This window comes from Coregonus clupeaformis, chromosome 2 (genome assembly GCF_020615455.1).
Source record: "Coregonus clupeaformis isolate EN_2021a chromosome 2, ASM2061545v1, whole genome shotgun sequence".
Taxonomy (NCBI): Eukaryota; Metazoa; Chordata; class Actinopteri; order Salmoniformes; family Salmonidae; genus Coregonus; species Coregonus clupeaformis.
In genome coordinates this window covers 5370341-5388453 of record NC_059193.1, presented here as the reverse complement: position 1 = coordinate 5388453, position 18113 = coordinate 5370341, and the positions used below count along the sequence as shown (strand labels likewise).

At 42.1% G+C, this 18113-nt stretch overlaps 1 protein-coding gene across 2 annotated transcripts in view; it reads left to right on the top strand.

The window, feature by feature from the left end:
- Window positions 1-18113, top strand: part of LOC121542627 (anoctamin-10-like) — a 47290-nt gene that overhangs the window by 23410 nt on the left and 5767 nt on the right. Inside the window, exons 12-13 of one of the 2 annotated variants that reach the window (XM_041852064.2) lie at window positions 2135-2251; window positions 5735-5751. In XM_041852064.2, coding sequence (XP_041707998.2) covers window positions 2135-2251; window positions 5735-5751 — 134 coding nt within the window. The remainder of the gene's footprint in view (window positions 1-2134; window positions 2252-5734; window positions 5752-18113) is intronic. The other variant, XM_041852065.2, reaches the window with a different exon arrangement.

Here is an 18113-nt window from a genome sequence, read left to right as displayed (position 1 = left end):
TCCCTTTGAGTGTGCTCCTAATCTCATCTCGTTACCTGTATAAAAGACACCTGGGAGCCAGAAATCTTTCTGATTGAGAGGGGGTCAAATACTTATTTCCCTCATTAAAATGCAAATCAATTTATAACATTTTTGAAATGCGTTTTTCTGGATTTTGTTGTTGTTATTCTCTCTCTCACTGTTCAAATAAACGTACAATTTACAATTATAGACTGATCATTTCTTTGTCAGTGGGCAAACGTACAAAATCAGCAGGGGATCAAATACTTTTTTCCCTCACTGTATGTTAACATTGCCAAAGCAAGTGAAGTAGATAGTAAACAAAAGTGAAATAAACAATAAATATTAACAGTAAACATTACACTCAGAAGTTCCAAAAGAATAAAGACATTTCAAATGTCATATTATGTCTATATACAGTGTGCAAATAGTTAAAGTACAAATGGGAAAATAAATAAACATAAATATGGGTTGTATTTACAATGGTGTTTGTTCTTCACTGGTTGCCCTTTTCTTGTGGCAACAGGTCACAAATCTTGCTGCTATGATGGCACACTGTGGTTTTTCACCCAGTAGATAAGGGAGTTTATCAAAATTGGGTTTGTTTTCGAATTCTTTGTGGATCTCTGTAATCTGAGGGAAATATGTGTCTCTAATATGGTCATACATTTGGCAGGAGGTTAGGAAGTGCAGCTCAGTTTCCACCTCATTTTGTGGGCAGTGTGCACATAGCCTGTCTTCTCTTGAGAGCCAGGTCTGCCTACGGCGGCCTTTCTCAATAGCAAGGCTATGCTCACTGAGTCTGTACATAGTCAAAGCTTTCCTTAAGTTTGGGTCAGTCACAGTGGTCAGGTATTCTGCCACTGTGTACTCTCTGTTTAGGGCCAAATAGCATTCTAGTTTGCTCAGTTTTTTTGTTAATTCTTTCCAATGTGTCAAGTAATTCTCTTTTTGTTTTCTCATGATTTGGTTGGATCTAATTGTGTTGTTGTTGTCCTGGGGCTCTTTGGGGTCTGTTTGTGTTTGTGAACAGAGCCCCAGGACCAGCTTTCTCTCTCTCTCTCTCTCTCTCTCTCTCTCTCTCTCTCTCTCTCTCTCTCTCTCTCTCTCTCTCTCTCGCTCTCTCCCTTTTGAGAGATTGTGATTGTATTTTCAGCAAAGCCCTCTTGCCTGCCTTTACCATTACTGTTTAATATTGAGCTCCAGTGAACTGCTTAGGCGCTGATTTAAAGGGTCCAGAAGGGTCCTGAGCTTCTTAACTCTCACACAGAATAATCATCTTACTGTTTCCCTTACTGCATATTTGTCACCCTGTAGTCTCCTGTTTTGCTTACAGTATTTCAAGACATATTCTTTGATTATCTGGTCCTTACTTAAAAGAGGCGTGATCTCTTAAATGGTAACCCTTTCAGTATTATTATTCTATGGTTTGGCGTGTTTATGGTTGTACAGGTATGGGTTCGTTCATACTTTGACCTGACGCAGGTTTCATGTGAAAACACGAGTCGATGGATTGGCTCATACATTGACCTGATCTGCAGGATTCATGTGACAACAGGACAGTTTTCATACTTTGTGGGTCAGGTCAGCTGCTTGTTGTTAGCCTGGATCTGAGAAGGAATGGAGCTAGTTCTGAGAGAACAGGCAATGTTCTGGTTAACTTTACTCTACTGACTTTATTGTCCCCTTGGGGAAATGTTGTTGCAGTTTCATGTACATGCTTAAAGTGGCGTTTAAATACAGTAGACTACAAATTACAAAAAAGAAATCATAACAGTTACATACAGCATATACCGATGAAAGCAGACCAGCCGGCTGGCCCACCCTGCCCTGGGTGGATAGGAACATTGTGTTTGTTTGTTTGTCTCCAGAGCGGTTTAGAACGCGTTGTGATTTTTCACTTCAGCAGCGTATCACGTTGCATCTGTTCAATCAGTTTAAAACTATTAATTAAATCTGCCTAATATATTTATGTTTCTGAATTCAAGGATAATGGTAGGATAAGCTATATTTCTATATATTATATCACATTTTCAGTTTAACAGTACATAATAATACATGTCTATTTTTCATGTTACATGTCCTAAAGTCTCACCATACTTCCCTGTTGTTCCTCTGTCTGTTGTTGTTGCAGCACTTCCTTCTGGCCTCCAAGTTCATCCTGACCTTTGTGATCCCAGACGTCCCCAAAGACATCCAGATCAAACTGTCACGTCTGGAGTTTGAGTCCCTGGAGGCTCTGAAGAAAAGGGTAAGTTAGTCCCCAAGTAGGTTTGACTGACTGAACCCCTCAACTGTATGGTGTGGTGAATAACGCTAGCGTGACAGACATAGTGGTTTGACCTAATTTGAGTCTAAAAAGATGAAGAAAGCAGGTACCATCGCTCAACCTTAAACTTCGTGTAATTTTTTTTATTTTTTTGGTGTGTTAAACCAAAAAACAATGAAGTCCCCAAAAAATAAAATGAAGGGACTTCAAGGTGATACAATGTAATAAGAAACACTAGATCAAGGAACGCCACAGACTTCTGTCTGGATAAGCTGGGTATATGGTATATGGCCTGGTATATGAGGTGTACGACTGATGTGACTCACAGTCTCTTTGAGTCACCCATCAGGTTTATCATCTAAGTCTGATGGTTTAATGATCCATGTAGGTAGTTCACGCTGCAGCTAACTAACCAACTGTGTGTGCGTGCTATATTGTAATGTGTTAATGAGGCTCTGCTATTTTGGCAGATGTTTATCACCTTGTACGCAGCTCAGAAGTAGGTCTCACACACACACACACACACACACACACACACACACACACACACACACACACGAGAGAGGACACAATCATCTGCTTTCCCAGCACCAGAAAGAGCCTGTCTATAAACGGCTTACATACCGTGTATAGTTAAGGACAAAACACCAAATTATTTAGCAGACCTATACAGTTGAAGTCGGAAGTTTACATACACCTTAGCCAAATACATTTAAACTCAGTTTTTCACAATTCCTGACATTTAATCCTAGTAAAAATTCCCTGTCTTAGGTCAGTTAGGATCACCACTTTATTTTAAGAATGTGAAATGTCAGAATAATAGTAGAGAGTGATTTATTTCAGCTTTAATTTATTTCATCACATTCCTAGTGGGTCAGAAGTTTACATACACTCAATTATTATTTGGTAGCATTGCCTTTAAATTGTTTAACTTGGGTCAAACGTTTCGGGTAGCCTTCCACAAGCTTCCCACAATAAGTTGGGTGAATTTTGGCCCATTCCTCCTGACAGAGCTGGTGTAACTGAGTCAGGTTTGTAGGCCTCCTTGCTCGCACACGCTTTTTCAGTTCTGCCCACACATTTTCTATAGGATTGAGGTCAGGGCTTTGTGATGGTGTCGTAGAAATATTTGACTGAAAAGTAGACAACTTAAAGATATTTCTCAAGAGACCGGAGCTTGTGAATCCAAGAATTAGACTTTATTGCACAATAAAGCCGAGCTTGCTCCATGGAACAACTGGCTCTCCTTGGCTCAAAGATATCCTTTTATACAAATACAAGTGCATAGTCATCCTTTACATAGCATATACAGTTACTACCCTTAGGGTAAATGATTAACTTCTTTCATGGCCACGCCACCCTTATCTTTCAAATTCTAGATGTCACATGTTGTTTTCTCCAAAAAGGCTATGTGAACTTTTCCATATGACCTCTTCCTCTTATCTTATTATATTGGTGGCAGACCCTTTCTAAAAAATAATACACATACATACATTAAGGCATGGTTACACACTGTATTGGCTATATTGCTTATTTAAACATACATCTGGATTATAGAATGTCAATCATGTTTACTATATTTTACTTTTGACATTTCCCAACATTTTGCCTTAATGATACATAATTTATTACTATAATGGTCACTCCAATACCTTGACTTTGTTGTCCTTAAGCCATTTTGCCACAACTTTGGAAGTATGCTTGGGGTCATTGTCCATTTGGAAGATCCATTTGCGACCAAACTTTAACTTCCTGACTGATGTCTTGAGATGTTGCTTCAATATATCCACCAAATTTTCCTTCCTCATGATGCCATCTATTTTGTGAAGTGCACCAGTCCCTCCTGCAGCAAAGCCCCACCACAGCATGATGCTGCCACCCCTGTGCTTCACAGTTGGGATTCTGTTGGGATGCTTGCAAGCGACCCCGCTTTTTCCTCCAAACATAACGATGGTCATTATGGCCAAACAGTTCTAGTTTTGTTTAATCAGACCAGAGGACATTTCTCCAAAAAGTACGATATTTTTCCCCCATGTGCATATGCAAACTGTAGTCTGGCTTTTTTATGGTGGTTTTGGAGCAGTGGCTTCTTCCTTGCTGAGCGGCCTTTCAGGTTATGTCGATATAGGACTCGTTTTACTGTGGATATAGATACTTTTGTACCTGTTTCCTCCAGCATCTTCACAAGGTCCTTTGCTATTGTTCTGGGATTGATTTGCACTTTTCACACCAAAGTACGTTCATCTCTAGGAGACAGAACGCGTCTCCTTCCTGAGTGGTATTACGGCTGCGTGGTCCCATGGTGTTTATACTTGCGTACTATTATTTGTACAGATGAACGTGGTACATTCAGGCATTTGGAAATTGTTCCCAAGGATGAACCAGACTTGAGGAGGTCTACATTGTTTTGTCTGAGGTCTTGGCTGATTTCTCTTGATTTTCCCATGATGTCAAGCAAAGAGGCACTGAGTTTGAAGGTAGGCCTTGAAATACATCCACAGGTACACCTCCAATTGACTCAAATGATGTCAATTAGCCTATCAGAAGCTTCTAAAGCCATGACATCATTTTCTGGAATTTTTCAAGCTGTTTAAAGGGCACAGTCAACTTAGTGTATGTAAACTTCTGACCCACTGGAATTGTGATACAGTGAATTATAAGTGAAATAATCTGTCTCTAAACAATTGTTGGAAAAATTACTTATGTCATGCACAAAGTAGATGTCCTAACCGACTTGCCAAAACTATAGTTTGTTAACAAGACATTTGTGGAGTGGTTGAAAAACGAGTTGTAATGACTCCAACCTAAGTGTATGTAAACTTCCGATATCAACTGTATCTCTCTCCATAACACATTACTGCAGACCCATATCTCTCTCCATAACACATGAATGCAGACCCATATCTCTCCATAACACATGAATGCAAACCCATATCTCTCTCCATAACACATGAATGCAGACCCATATCTCTCTCATAACACATGAATGCAGACCCATATCTCTCTCAATAACACATGAATGCAGACCCATATCTCTCTCCATAACACATGAATGCAGACCCATATCTCTCCATAATTCATGAATGCAGACCCATATCGCTCTCCATAACAGCTTCATGTAATGTATTCAGTCCCTCAATACATCTCCCAGAGCACTTTGGTAAAGATAAATTACAGGAGTTACGTTAATGGTATTGATATGAGTATGCTGCTGAGCAGTAGCTTGCCTCAGCTTGGCACTGCAGTCATTTACTGTATTGAGAATGACTTCTGAGTGCTTCAGCAATTAGCTAGCATGTCTTAGCTAGCTATCATTTCTCTCAGTACTGCAGAAAGAAGGGCGGGGCCATGAAATACATCACATTGATTGGTGGTATTTCTGATGCTTCTTGTTCTTGTCCAGCTGAATGTTGAATTTAAGCAGATTTGAACAGGATTGGTTGATTTCTTGGTTTGTTTGTGCAGAGCCAGGCCCATGGGCGGTAAGTTGCTTTGGGTCGTCTGACTTAACTCTGCTATGCAGGTTGTGAGTTTGTCTGGTCATTGTTTGAATTGAAAGCTTCCCCTATAATACCTAATGCCTCGTATTACTCCTGTGAATAGAGATAGATAAGCTACTTAATAATGTCTAAATGTCTTGTGGTGTGTTGTGATGGTGCTTGGTTACTGTGTTTAACTGACTATGTTTTCAACCCAGTCCCAGGCACGAGTAGTGCCCCAGCTACCATGGCTATTGAACGTCTTGCAGTTTGTTTTCATACCTCTTCCTCATAATGAATCAATTTTAATCTCCCTCTAACACTGTCCTAATCCTCATCCAATCCATCATAACCCAGTGAATACAATCTTGTGGCTCTCCGTCTTGATTAATAATCATTACAGATATTATCAAGCTTGACATAGCCTTTGCTTCATCAGGTTAAACGCTCTTGATTAAATTAATTCACGCCACCTTTGGCCTTTTCTCTATATCACTAATGACGTCAGCCAGCCAGCCAGCCAGCCAGCCAGGGTAGGCAGTGAGTCAGTCAGTCAGCCAGTCAGTCAGCCAGTCAGCCAGCTAGCCAGCCAGGGAAGGCATTGAGTCTCTTGAGTGACAGGAGTTGATGGACCTTTCAGACAACCCCAAGGTGTTGTGTCATGTCAGCTAGTCAGTCAACCCCAAGGTGTTGTGTCAGGTAGTCAGTCAACCCCAAGGCGTTGTGTCATGTCAGCTAGTCAGTCAACCCCAAGGTGTTGTGTCAGGTAGTCAGTCAACCCCAAGGTGTTGTGTCAGGTAGTCAGTCAACCCCAAGGTGTTGTGTCAGGTAGTCTCAACCCCAAGGTGTTGTGTCAGGTAGTCAGTCAACCCCAAGGTGTTGTGTCAGGTAGTCAGTCAACCCCAAGGTGTTGTGTCAGGTAGTCAGTCAACCCCAAGGTGTTGTGTCATGTCAGGTAGTCAGTCAACCCCAAGGTGTTGTGTCATGTCAGGTAGTCAGTCAACCCCAAGGTGTTGTGTCATGTCAGCTAGTCAGTCAACCCCAAGGTGTTGTGTCAGGTAGTCAGTCAACCCCAAGGTGTTGTGTCATGTCAGCTAGTCAGTCAACTCCAAGGTGTTGTGTCAGGTAGTCAGTCAACCCCAAGGTGTTGTGTCAGGTAGTCAGTCAACCCCAAGGTGTTGTGTCAGGTAGTCAGTCAACCCCAAGGTGTTGTGTCAGGTAGTCAGTCAACCCCAAGGTGTTGTGTCATGTCAGCTAGTCAGTCAACCCCAAGGCGTTGTGTCATGTCAGCTAGTCAGTCAACCCCAAGGTGTTGTGTCAGGTAGTCAGTCAACCCCAAGGTGTTGTGTCAGGTAGTCAGTCAACCCCAAGGTGTTGTGTCAGGTAGTCAGTCAACCCCAAGGTGTTGTGTCAGGTAGTCAGTCAACCCCAAGGTGTTGTGTCAGGTAGTCTCAACCCCAAGGTGTTGTGTCAGGTAGTCAGTCAACCCCAAGGTGTTGTGTCAGGTAGTCAGTCAACCCCAAGGTGTTGTGTCATGTCAGGTAGTCAGTCAACCCCAAGGTGTTGTGTCATGTCAGGTAGTCAGTCAACCCCAAGGTGTTGTGTCATGTCAGCTAGTCAGTCAACCCCAAGGTGTTGTCAGGTAGTCAGTCAACCCCAATGTGTTGTGTCATGTCAGCTAGTCTGTCAACCCCAAGGTGTTGTGTCAGGTAGTCAGTCAACCCCAAGGTGTTGTGTCAGGTAGTCAGTCAACCCCAAGGTGTTGTGTCAGCTAGTCAGTCAACCCCAAGGTGTTGTGTCAGCTAGTCAGTCAACCCCAAGGTGTTGTGTCAGGTAGTCAGTCAACCCCAAGGTGTTGTGTCAGGTAGTCAGTCAACCCCAAGGTGTTGTGTCAGGTAGTCAGTCTACCCCAAGGCGTTGTGTCATGTCAGCTAGTCAGTCAACCCCAAGGCATTGTGTCATGTCAGGTAGTCAGTCAACCCCAAGGTGTTGTGTCATGTCAGCTAGTCAGTCAACCCCAAGGCGTTGTGTCAGGTAGTCAGTCAACCCCAAGGCGTTGTGTCATGTCAGCTAGTCCGTCAGAGCCACAGCCTTCCACTGGATACGTCATTATGCATCACCTGCTGTCTCTACTGATGAGGAGTAGAGCTGATGGAAAGAGAGCCTCTATTCCACTGGAGTTCTATCCGGGATCAGTTGTGAGAGGAGGACGGAGGGACGGTCATCTTCCTGTGTCTGTCTGCATCTGGCCTAATCAATCCAGCGTTTTCCAGCGCTTCAGAAGGCAGAGGTGAATAACTGTCCTGCAAGCCAATGGCCTACGTGGCCTGGGGAAAAGCCCCTTCCTTCCTCTGGCACAAGGGGAAGTGATCAGAGCAGGTGCATCGTCTAATCAATCCAGCGTTTTCCACCACTTCAGCAAGGGGAGGGAAGCCATAGAGATACATACTGTACAACTAGCTAAGTTGATCTATCACTGAAGGGAGCATCCAATGTCCTGGGGAAAAGCCCCGTCCTTCCTTTGGCACAGGGGGAATGTAGTACTGATCAGAGCAGGTGCCTCACTGGTGGAAACCCCCCATCAACACCTTAGTCATTGGCTGTTCTCCAGCACAAGCCACTGCTGCCAAAGGTGACAGTGACCCACTGGAGAGAAGGCCACAGAGACAGATACTGTACTAAAGAGAGGAGAGACAGATACTGTACTATAGAGAGGAGAGAGACAGATACTGTACTATAGAGAGGAGAGAGACAGATACTGTACTATAGAGAGGAGAGAGACAGATACTGTACTATAGAGAGGAGAGACAGATACTGTACTATAGAGAGAAGAGAGACAGATACTGTACTATAGAGAGACAGATACTGTACTATAGAGAGGAGAGAGACAGATACTGTACTATAGAGAGACAGATACTGTACTATAGAGAGAAGAGAGACAGATACTGTACTATAGAGAGGAGAGACAGATACTGTACTATAGAGAGAAGAGAGACAGATACTGTACTATAGAGAGAAGAGAGACAGATACTGTACTATAGAGAGGAGAGACAGATACTGTACTATAGAGAGACAGATACTGTACTATAGAGAGAAGAGAGACAGATACTGTACTATAGAGAGGAGAGACAGATACTGTACTATAGAGAGAAGAGAGACAGATACTGTACTATAGAGAGAAGAGAGACAGATACTGTACTATAGAGAGGAGAGACAGATACTGTACTATAGAGAGGAGAGAGACAGATACTGTACTATAGAGAGGAGAGACAGATACTGTACTATAGAGAGGAGAGACATACTGTACTATAGAGAGAAGAGAGACATATACTGTACTATAGAGAGACAGATACTGTACTATAGAGAGGAGAGAGACAGATACTGTACTATAGAGAGGAGAGAGACAGATACTGTACTATAGAGAGACAGATACTGTACTATAGAGAGGAGAGACAGATACTGTACTATAGAGAGAAGAGAGACAGATACTGTACTATAGAGAGGAGAGACAGATACTGTACTATAGAGAGGAGAGAGACAGATACTGTACTATAGAGAGAAGAGAGACAGATACTGTACTATAGAGAGGAGGGACAGATACTGTACTATAGAGAGACAGATACTGTACTATAGAGAGGAGAGAGACAGATACTGTACTATAGAGAGGAGAGAGACAGATACTGTACTATAGAGAGACAGATACTGTACTATAGAGAGGAGAGACAGATACTGTACTATAGAGAGAAGAGAGACAGATACTGTACTATAGAGAGGAGAGACAGATACTGTACTATAGAGAGGAGAGAGACAGATACTGTACTATAGAGAGAAGAGAGACAGATACTGTACTATAGAGAGGAGGGACAGATACTGTACTATAGAGAGACAGATACTGTACTATAGAGAGGAGCGACAGATACTGTACTATAGAGAGAAGAGAGACAGATACTGTACTATAGAGAGGAGAGAGACAGATACTGTACTATAGAGAGAAGAGAGACAGATACTGTACTATAGAGAGGAGAGACAGATACTGTACTATAGAGAGAAGAGATACAGATACTGTACTATAGAGAGAAGAGAGACAGATACTGTACTATAGAGAGGAGAGACAGATACTGTACTATAGAGAGGAGAGAGACAGATACTGTACTATAGAGAGGAGAGACAGATACTGTACTATAGAGAGAAGAGAGACAGATACTGTACTATAGAGAGGAGAGAGACAGATACTGTACTATAGAGAGGAGAGACAGATACTGTACTATAGAGAGGAGAGACAGATACTGTACTATAGAGAGAAGAGAGACAGATACTGTACTATAGAGAGACAGATACTGTACTATAGAGAGGAGAGACAGATACTGTACTATAGAGAGGAGAGAGACAGATACTGTACTATAGAGAGGAGAGACGGATACTGTACTATAGAGAGAAGAGAGACAGATACTGTACTATAGAGAGGAGAGAGACAGATACTGTACTATAGAGAGGAGAGAGACAGATACTGTACTATAGAGAGAAGAGAGACAGATACTGTACTATAGAGAGGAGAGAGACAGATACTGTACTATAGAGAGGAGAGACAGATACTGTACTATAGAGAGGAGAGACAGATACTGTACTATAGAGAGGAGAGACAGATACTGTACTATAGAGAGAAGAGAGACAGATACTGTACTATAGAGAGACAGATACTGTACTATAGAGAGGAGAGAGACAGATACTGTACTATAGAGAGACAGATACTGTACTATAGAGAGGAGAGACAGATACTGTACTATAGAGAGGAGAGACAGATACTGTACTATAGAGAGGAGAGAGAGACAGATACTGTACTATAGAGAGGAGAGAGACAGATACTGTACTATAGAGAGGAGAGAGACAGATACTGTACTATAGAGAGGAGAGACAGATACTGTACTATAGAGAGGAGAGACAGATACTGTACTATAGAGAGGAGAGAGACAGATACTGTACTATAGAGAGAAGAGAGACAGATACTGTACTATAGAGAGGAGAGACAGATACTGTACTATAGAGAGACAGATACTGTACTATAGAGAGGAGAGACAGATACTGTACTATAGAGAGAAGAGAGACAGATACTGTACTATAGAGAGAAGAGAGACAGATACGGTACTATAGAGAGGAGAGACAGATACTGTACTATAGAGAGGAGAGAGACAGATACTGTACTAAAGAGAGGAGAGAGACAGATACTGTACTATAGAGAGGAGAGAGACAGGTACTGTACTATAGAGAGGAGAGACATACTGTACTATAGAGAGAAGAGACAGTTACTGTACTATAGAGAGAAGAGAGACAGATTCTGTACTATAGAGAGGAGAGACAGATACTGTACTATAGAGAGACAGATACTGTACTATAGAGAGAAGAGACAGATACTGTACTATAGAGAGACAGATACTGTACTATAGAGAGACAGATACTGTACTATAGAGAGGAGAGACATACTGTACTATAGAGAGGAGAGAGACAGATACTGTACTATAGAGAGGAGAGACAGATACTGTACTATAGAGAGGAGAGAGACAGATACTGTACTATAGAGAGGATAGAGACAGATACTGTACTATAGAGAGGAGAGAGACAGATACTGTACTATAGAGAGACAGATACTGTACTATAGAGAGGAGAGACAGATACTGTACTATAGAGAGAAGAGAGTCAGATACTGTACTATAGAGAGAAGAGAGACAGATACTGTACTATAGAGAGGAGAGACAGATACTGTACTATAGAGAGGAGAGAGACAGATACTGTACTATAGAGAGAAGAGAGACAGATACTGTACTATAGAGAGGAGAGACAGATACTGTACTATAGAGAGGAGAGACATACTGTACTATAGAGAGAAGAGAGACAGATACTGTACTATTGAGAGGAGAGAGACAGATACTGTACTATAGAGAGGAGAGAGACAGATACTGTACTATAGAGAGGAGAGACATGCTGTACTATAGAGAGAAGAGAGACAGATACTGTACTATTGAGAGGAGAGAGACAGATACTGTACTATAGAGAGGAGAGAGACAGATACTGTACTATAGAGAGACAGATACTGTACTATAGAGAGGAGAGAGACAGATACTGTACTATAGAGAGACAGATACTGTACTATAGAGAGGAGAGACAGATACTGTACTATAGAGAGAAGCGAGACAGATACTGTACTATAGAGAGAAGAGAGACAGATACTGTACTATAGAGAGGAGAGAGACAGATACTGTACTATAGAGAGGAGAGACAGATACTGTACTATAGAGAGAAGAGACAGATACTGTACTATAGAGAGGAGAGAGACAGATACTGTACTATAGAGAGGAGAGACAGATACTGTACTATAGAGAGGAGAGAGACAGATACTGTACTATAGAGAGGAGAGAGACAGATACTGTACTATAGAGAGACAGATACTGTACTATAGAGAGGAGAGACAGATACTGTACTATAGAGAGAAGAGAGACAGATACTGTACTATAGAGAGAAGAGAGACAGATACTGTACTATAGAGAGGAGAGACAGATACTGTACTATAGAGAGGAGAGAGACAGATACTGTACTATAGAGAGGAGAGAGACAGATACTGTACTATAGAGAGAAGAGAGACAGATACTGTACTATAGAGAGGAGAGACAGATACTGTACTATAGAGAGGAGAGACATACTGTACTATAGAGAGAAGAGAGACAGATACTGTACTATTGAGAGGAGAGAGACAGATACTGTACTATAGAGAGGAGAGAGACAGATACTGTACTATAGAGAGGAGAGACATACTGTACTATAGAGAGAAGAGAGACAGATACTGTACTATTGAGAGGAGAGAGACAGATACTGTACTATAGAGAGGAGAGAGACAGATAATGTACTATAGAGAGACAGATACTGTACTATAGAGAGGAGAGAGACAGATACTGTACTATAGAGAGACAGATACTGTACTATAGAGAGGAGAGACAGATACTGTACTATAGAGAGAAGCGAGACAGATACTGTACTATAGAGAGAAGAGAGACAGATACTGTACTATAGAGAGACAGATACTGTACTATAGAGAGGAGAGAGACAGATACTGTACTATAGAGAGGAGAGAGACAGATACTGTACTATAGAGAGACAGATACTGTACTATAGAGAGGAGAGACAGATACTGTACTATAGAGAGAAGAGAGACAGATACTGTACTATAGAGAGGAGAGACAGATACTGTACTATAGAGAGGAGAGAGACAGATACTGTACTATAGAGAGGAGAGAGACAGATACTGTACTATAGAGAGAAGAGAGACAGATACTGTACTATAGAGAGGAGAGACAGATACTGTACTATAGAGAGAGACAGATACTGTACTATAGAGAGAAGAGAGACAGATACTGTACTATAGAGAGGAGAGAGACAGATACTGTACTATAGAGAGGAGAGACAGATACTGTACTATAGAGAGGAGAGACAGATACTGTACTATAGAGAGGAGAGACAGATACTGTACTATAGAGAGGAGAGAGACAGATACTGTACTATAGAGAGAAGAGAGACAGATACTGTACTATAGAGAGGAGAGACAGATACTGTACTATAGAGAGACAGATACTGTACTATAGAGAGGAGAGACAGATACTGTACTATAGAGAGAAGAGAGACAGATACTGTACTATAGAGAGAAGAGAGACAGATACGGTACTATAGAGAGGAGAGACAGATACTGTACTATAGAGAGGAGAGAGACAGATACTGTACTAAAGAGAGGAGAGAGACAGATACTGTACTATAGAGAGGAGAGAGACAGGTACTGTACTATAGAGAGGAGAGACATACTGTACTATAGAGAGAAGAGACAGTTACTGTACTATAGAGAGAAGAGAGACAGATTATGTACTATAGAGAGGAGAGACAGATACTGTACTATAGAGAGACAGATACTGTACTATAGAGAGAAGAGACAGATACTGTACTATAGAGAGACAGATACTGTACTATAGAGAGACAGATACTGTACTATAGAGAGGAGAGACATACTGTACTATAGAGAGGAGAGAGACAGATACTGTACTATAGAGAGGAGAGACAGATACTGTACTATAGAGAGGAGAGAGACAGATACTGTACTATAGAGAGGATAGAGACAGATACTGTACTATAGAGAGGAGAGAGACAGATACTGTACTATAGAGAGACAGATACTGTACTATAGAGAGGAGAGACAGATACTGTACTATAGAGAGAAGAGAGTCAGATACTGTACTATAGAGAGAAGAGAGACAGATACTGTACTATAGAGAGGAGAGACAGATACTGTACTATAGAGAGGAGAGAGACAGATACTGTACTATAGAGAGAAGAGAGACAGATACTGTACTATAGAGAGGAGAGACAGATACTGTACTATAGAGAGGAGAGACATACTGTACTATAGAGAGAAGAGAGACAGATACTGTACTATTGAGAGGAGAGAGACAGATACTGTACTATAGAGAGGAGAGAGACAGATACTGTACTATAGAGAGGAGAGACATGCTGTACTATAGAGAGAAGAGAGACAGATACTGTACTATTGAGAGGAGAGAGACAGATACTGTACTATAGAGAGGAGAGAGACAGATACTGTACTATAGAGAGACAGATACTGTACTATAGAGAGGAGAGAGACAGATACTGTACTATAGAGAGACAGATACTGTACTATAGAGAGGAGAGACAGATACTGTACTATAGAGAGAAGCGAGACAGATACTGTACTATAGAGAGAAGAGAGACAGATACTGTACTATAGAGAGGAGAGAGACAGATACTGTACTATAGAGAGGAGAGACAGATACTGTACTATAGAGAGAAGAGACAGATACTGTACTATAGAGAGGAGAGAGACAGATACTGTACTATAGAGAGGAGAGACAGATACTGTACTATAGAGAGGAGAGAGACAGATACTGTACTATAGAGAGGAGAGAGACAGATACTGTACTATAGAGAGACAGATACTGTACTATAGAGAGGAGAGACAGATACTGTACTATAGAGAGAAGAGAGACAGATACTGTACTATAGAGAGAAGAGAGACAGATACTGTACTATAGAGAGGAGAGACAGATACTGTACTATAGAGAGGAGAGAGACAGATACTGTACTATAGAGAGAGAGAGACAGATACTGTACTATAGAGAGAAGAGAGACAGATACTGTACTATAGAGAGGAGAGACAGATACTGTACTATAGAGAGGAGAGACATACTGTACTATAGAGAGAAGAGAGACAGATACTGTACTATTGAGAGGAGAGAGACAGATACTGTACTATAGAGAGGAGAGAGACAGATACTGTACTATAGAGAGGAGAGACATACTGTACTATAGAGAGAAGAGAGACAGATACTGTACTATTGAGAGGAGAGAGACAGATACTGTACTATAGAGAGGAGAGAGACAGATACTGTACTATAGAGAGACAGATACTGTACTATAGAGAGGAGAGAGACAGATACTGTACTATAGAGAGACAGATACTGTACTATAGAGAGGAGAGACAGATACTGTACTATAGAGAGAAGCGAGACAGATACTGTACTATAGAGAGAAGAGAGACAGATACTGTACTATAGAGAGACAGATACTGTACTATAGAGAGGAGAGAGACAGATACTGTACTATAGAGAGGAGAGAGACAGATACTGTACTATAGAGAGACAGATACTGTACTATAGAGAGGAGAGACAGATACTGTACTATAGAGAGAAGAGAGACAGATACTGTACTATAGAGAGGAGAGACAGATACTGTACTATAGAGAGGAGAGAGACAGATACTGTACTATAGAGAGGAGAGAGACAGATACTGTACTATAGAGAGAAGAGAGACAGATACTGTACTATAGAGAGGAGAGACAGATACTGTACTATAGAGAGACAGATACTGTACTATAGAGAGGAGAGACAGATACTGTACTATGGAGAGAAGAGAGACAGATACTGTACTATAGAGAGAAGAGAGACAGATACTGTACTATAGAGAGGAGAGAGACAGATACTGTACTATAGAGAGGAGAGACAGATACTGTACTATAGAGAGGAGAGACAGATACTGTACTATAGAGAGGAGAGAGACAGATACTGTACTATAGAGAGGAGAGAGACAGATACTGTACTATAGAGAGGAGAGAGACAGATACTGTACTATAGAGAGGAGAGAGACAGATACTGTACTATAGAGAGGAGAGAGACAGATACTGTACTATAGAGAGGAGAGACAGATACTGTACTATAGAGAGGAGAGACAGATACTGTACTATAGAGAGAAGAGAGACAGATACTGTACTATAGAGAGACAGATACTGTACTATAGAGAGGAGAGAGACAGATACTGTACTATAGAGAGGAGAGAGACAGATACTGTACTATAGAGAGACAGATACTGTACTATAGAGAGGAGAGACAGATACTGTACTATAGAGAGGAGAGAGACAGATACTGTACTATAGAGAGAAGAGAGACAGATACTGTACTATAGAGAGGAGAGAGACAGATACTGTACTATAGAGAGGAGAGAGACAGATACTGTACTATAGAGAGGAGAGAGACAGATACTGTACTATAGAGAGGAGAGACAGATACTGTACTATAGAGAGAAGAGACATACTGTACTATAGAGAGAAGAGACAGATACTGTACTATAGAGAGGAGAGAGACAGATACTGTACTATAGAGAGGAGAGACAGATACTGTACTATAGAGAGGAGAGAGACAGATACTGTACTATAGAGAGGAGAGACAGATACTGTACTATAGAGAGACAGATACTGTACTATAGAGAGACAGATACTGTACTATAGAGAGGAGAGACATACTGTACTATAGAGAGGAGAGACAGATACTGTACTAAAGAGAACCTTAGTCCAGGTCAGATGACCCTTAGTCCAGGTTTACTCCAGGTCAGATGACCCTTAATCCAGGCCAGATTACCCTTAGTCCAGGTTTAGTCCAGGCCCGAGGACTCTTAGTCCAGGCCAGAGGACCCTTAGTCCAGGCCAGAGCACCTTGTCAGTGTATGTGTATTTTGAGTGTGAAGAGTCCAGTGAGTGTGTGTGTGTGCATGCATTATTGTGTTCCTGAGCCTGCTTGCATCAGTGTCTGTCTTGTGTGAGCCCGGCCAGGCATGATGTCACAGACACAGGAGGGGTGATGTGGGGTGATGGCTGAGTCATCGGAGGACCTCTGTCACCTCAGCGAGATAGGCCAGCTCAGAGAGAAGCTGCTAGCTGCAGTCCAACTACACTTCACTCTCTGTGGGATTGACTTGCAGCATCATCAGGAGAGAGGCTTGTTACTGCAGCCTGATAGTCCAGGGAAGTTCATCATCAGGAGAGAGGCTTGTTACTGCAGCCTGGTAGTCCAGGGAAGTTAATCAGGAGAGAGGCTTGTTACTGCAGCCTGATAGTCCAGGGAAGTTCATCAGGAGAGATGCTTGTTACTGCAGCTTCTGATAGTCCAGGGAAGTTCATCAGGAGAGAGGCTTGTTACTGCAGCCTGATAGTCCAGGGAAGTTCATCAGGAGAGAGGCTTGTTACTGCAGCCTGATAGTCCAGGGAAGTTCATCAGGAGAGAGGCTTGTTACTGCAGCTTCTGATAATCCAGGGAAGTTCATTAGGAGAGAGGGTTGTTACTGCAGCCTGATAGTCCAGAGAAGTTCATCAGGAGAGAGGCTTGTTACTGCAGCTTCTGATAGTCCAGGGAAGTTCATCAGGAGAGAGGCTTGTTACTGCAGCCTGATTGTCCAGGGAAGTTCATCAGGAGAGAGGCTTGTTACTGCAGCCTGATAGTCCAGGGAAGTTCATCACCAGGAGAGAGGCTTGTTACTGCAGCCTGGTAGTCCAGGGAAGTTCATCAGGAGAGAGGCTTGTTACTGCAGCCTGATAGTCCAGGGAAGTTCATCAGGAGAGAGGCTTGTTACTGCAGCTTCTGATAATCCAGGGAAGTTCATCAGGAGATAGGCTTGTTACTGCAGCTTATGATAGTCCAGGGAAGTTCATCAGAAGAGAGGCTTGTTACTGCAGCCCGATAGTCCAGGGAAGTTCATCAGGAGAGAGGCTTGTTACTGCAGCCTGATAGTCCAGGGAAGTTCATCAGGAGAGAGGCTTGTTACTGCAGCCTGATAGTCCAGGGAAGTTCATCAGGAGAGAGGCTTGTTACTGCAGCTTCTGATAGTCCAGGGAAGTTCATCAGGAGAGAGGCTTGTTACTGCAGCCTGATTGTCCAGGGAAGTTCATCAGGAGAGAGGCTTGTTACTGCAGCCTGATAGTCCAGGGAAGTTCATCACCAGGAGAGAGGCTTGTTACTGCAGCCTGGTAG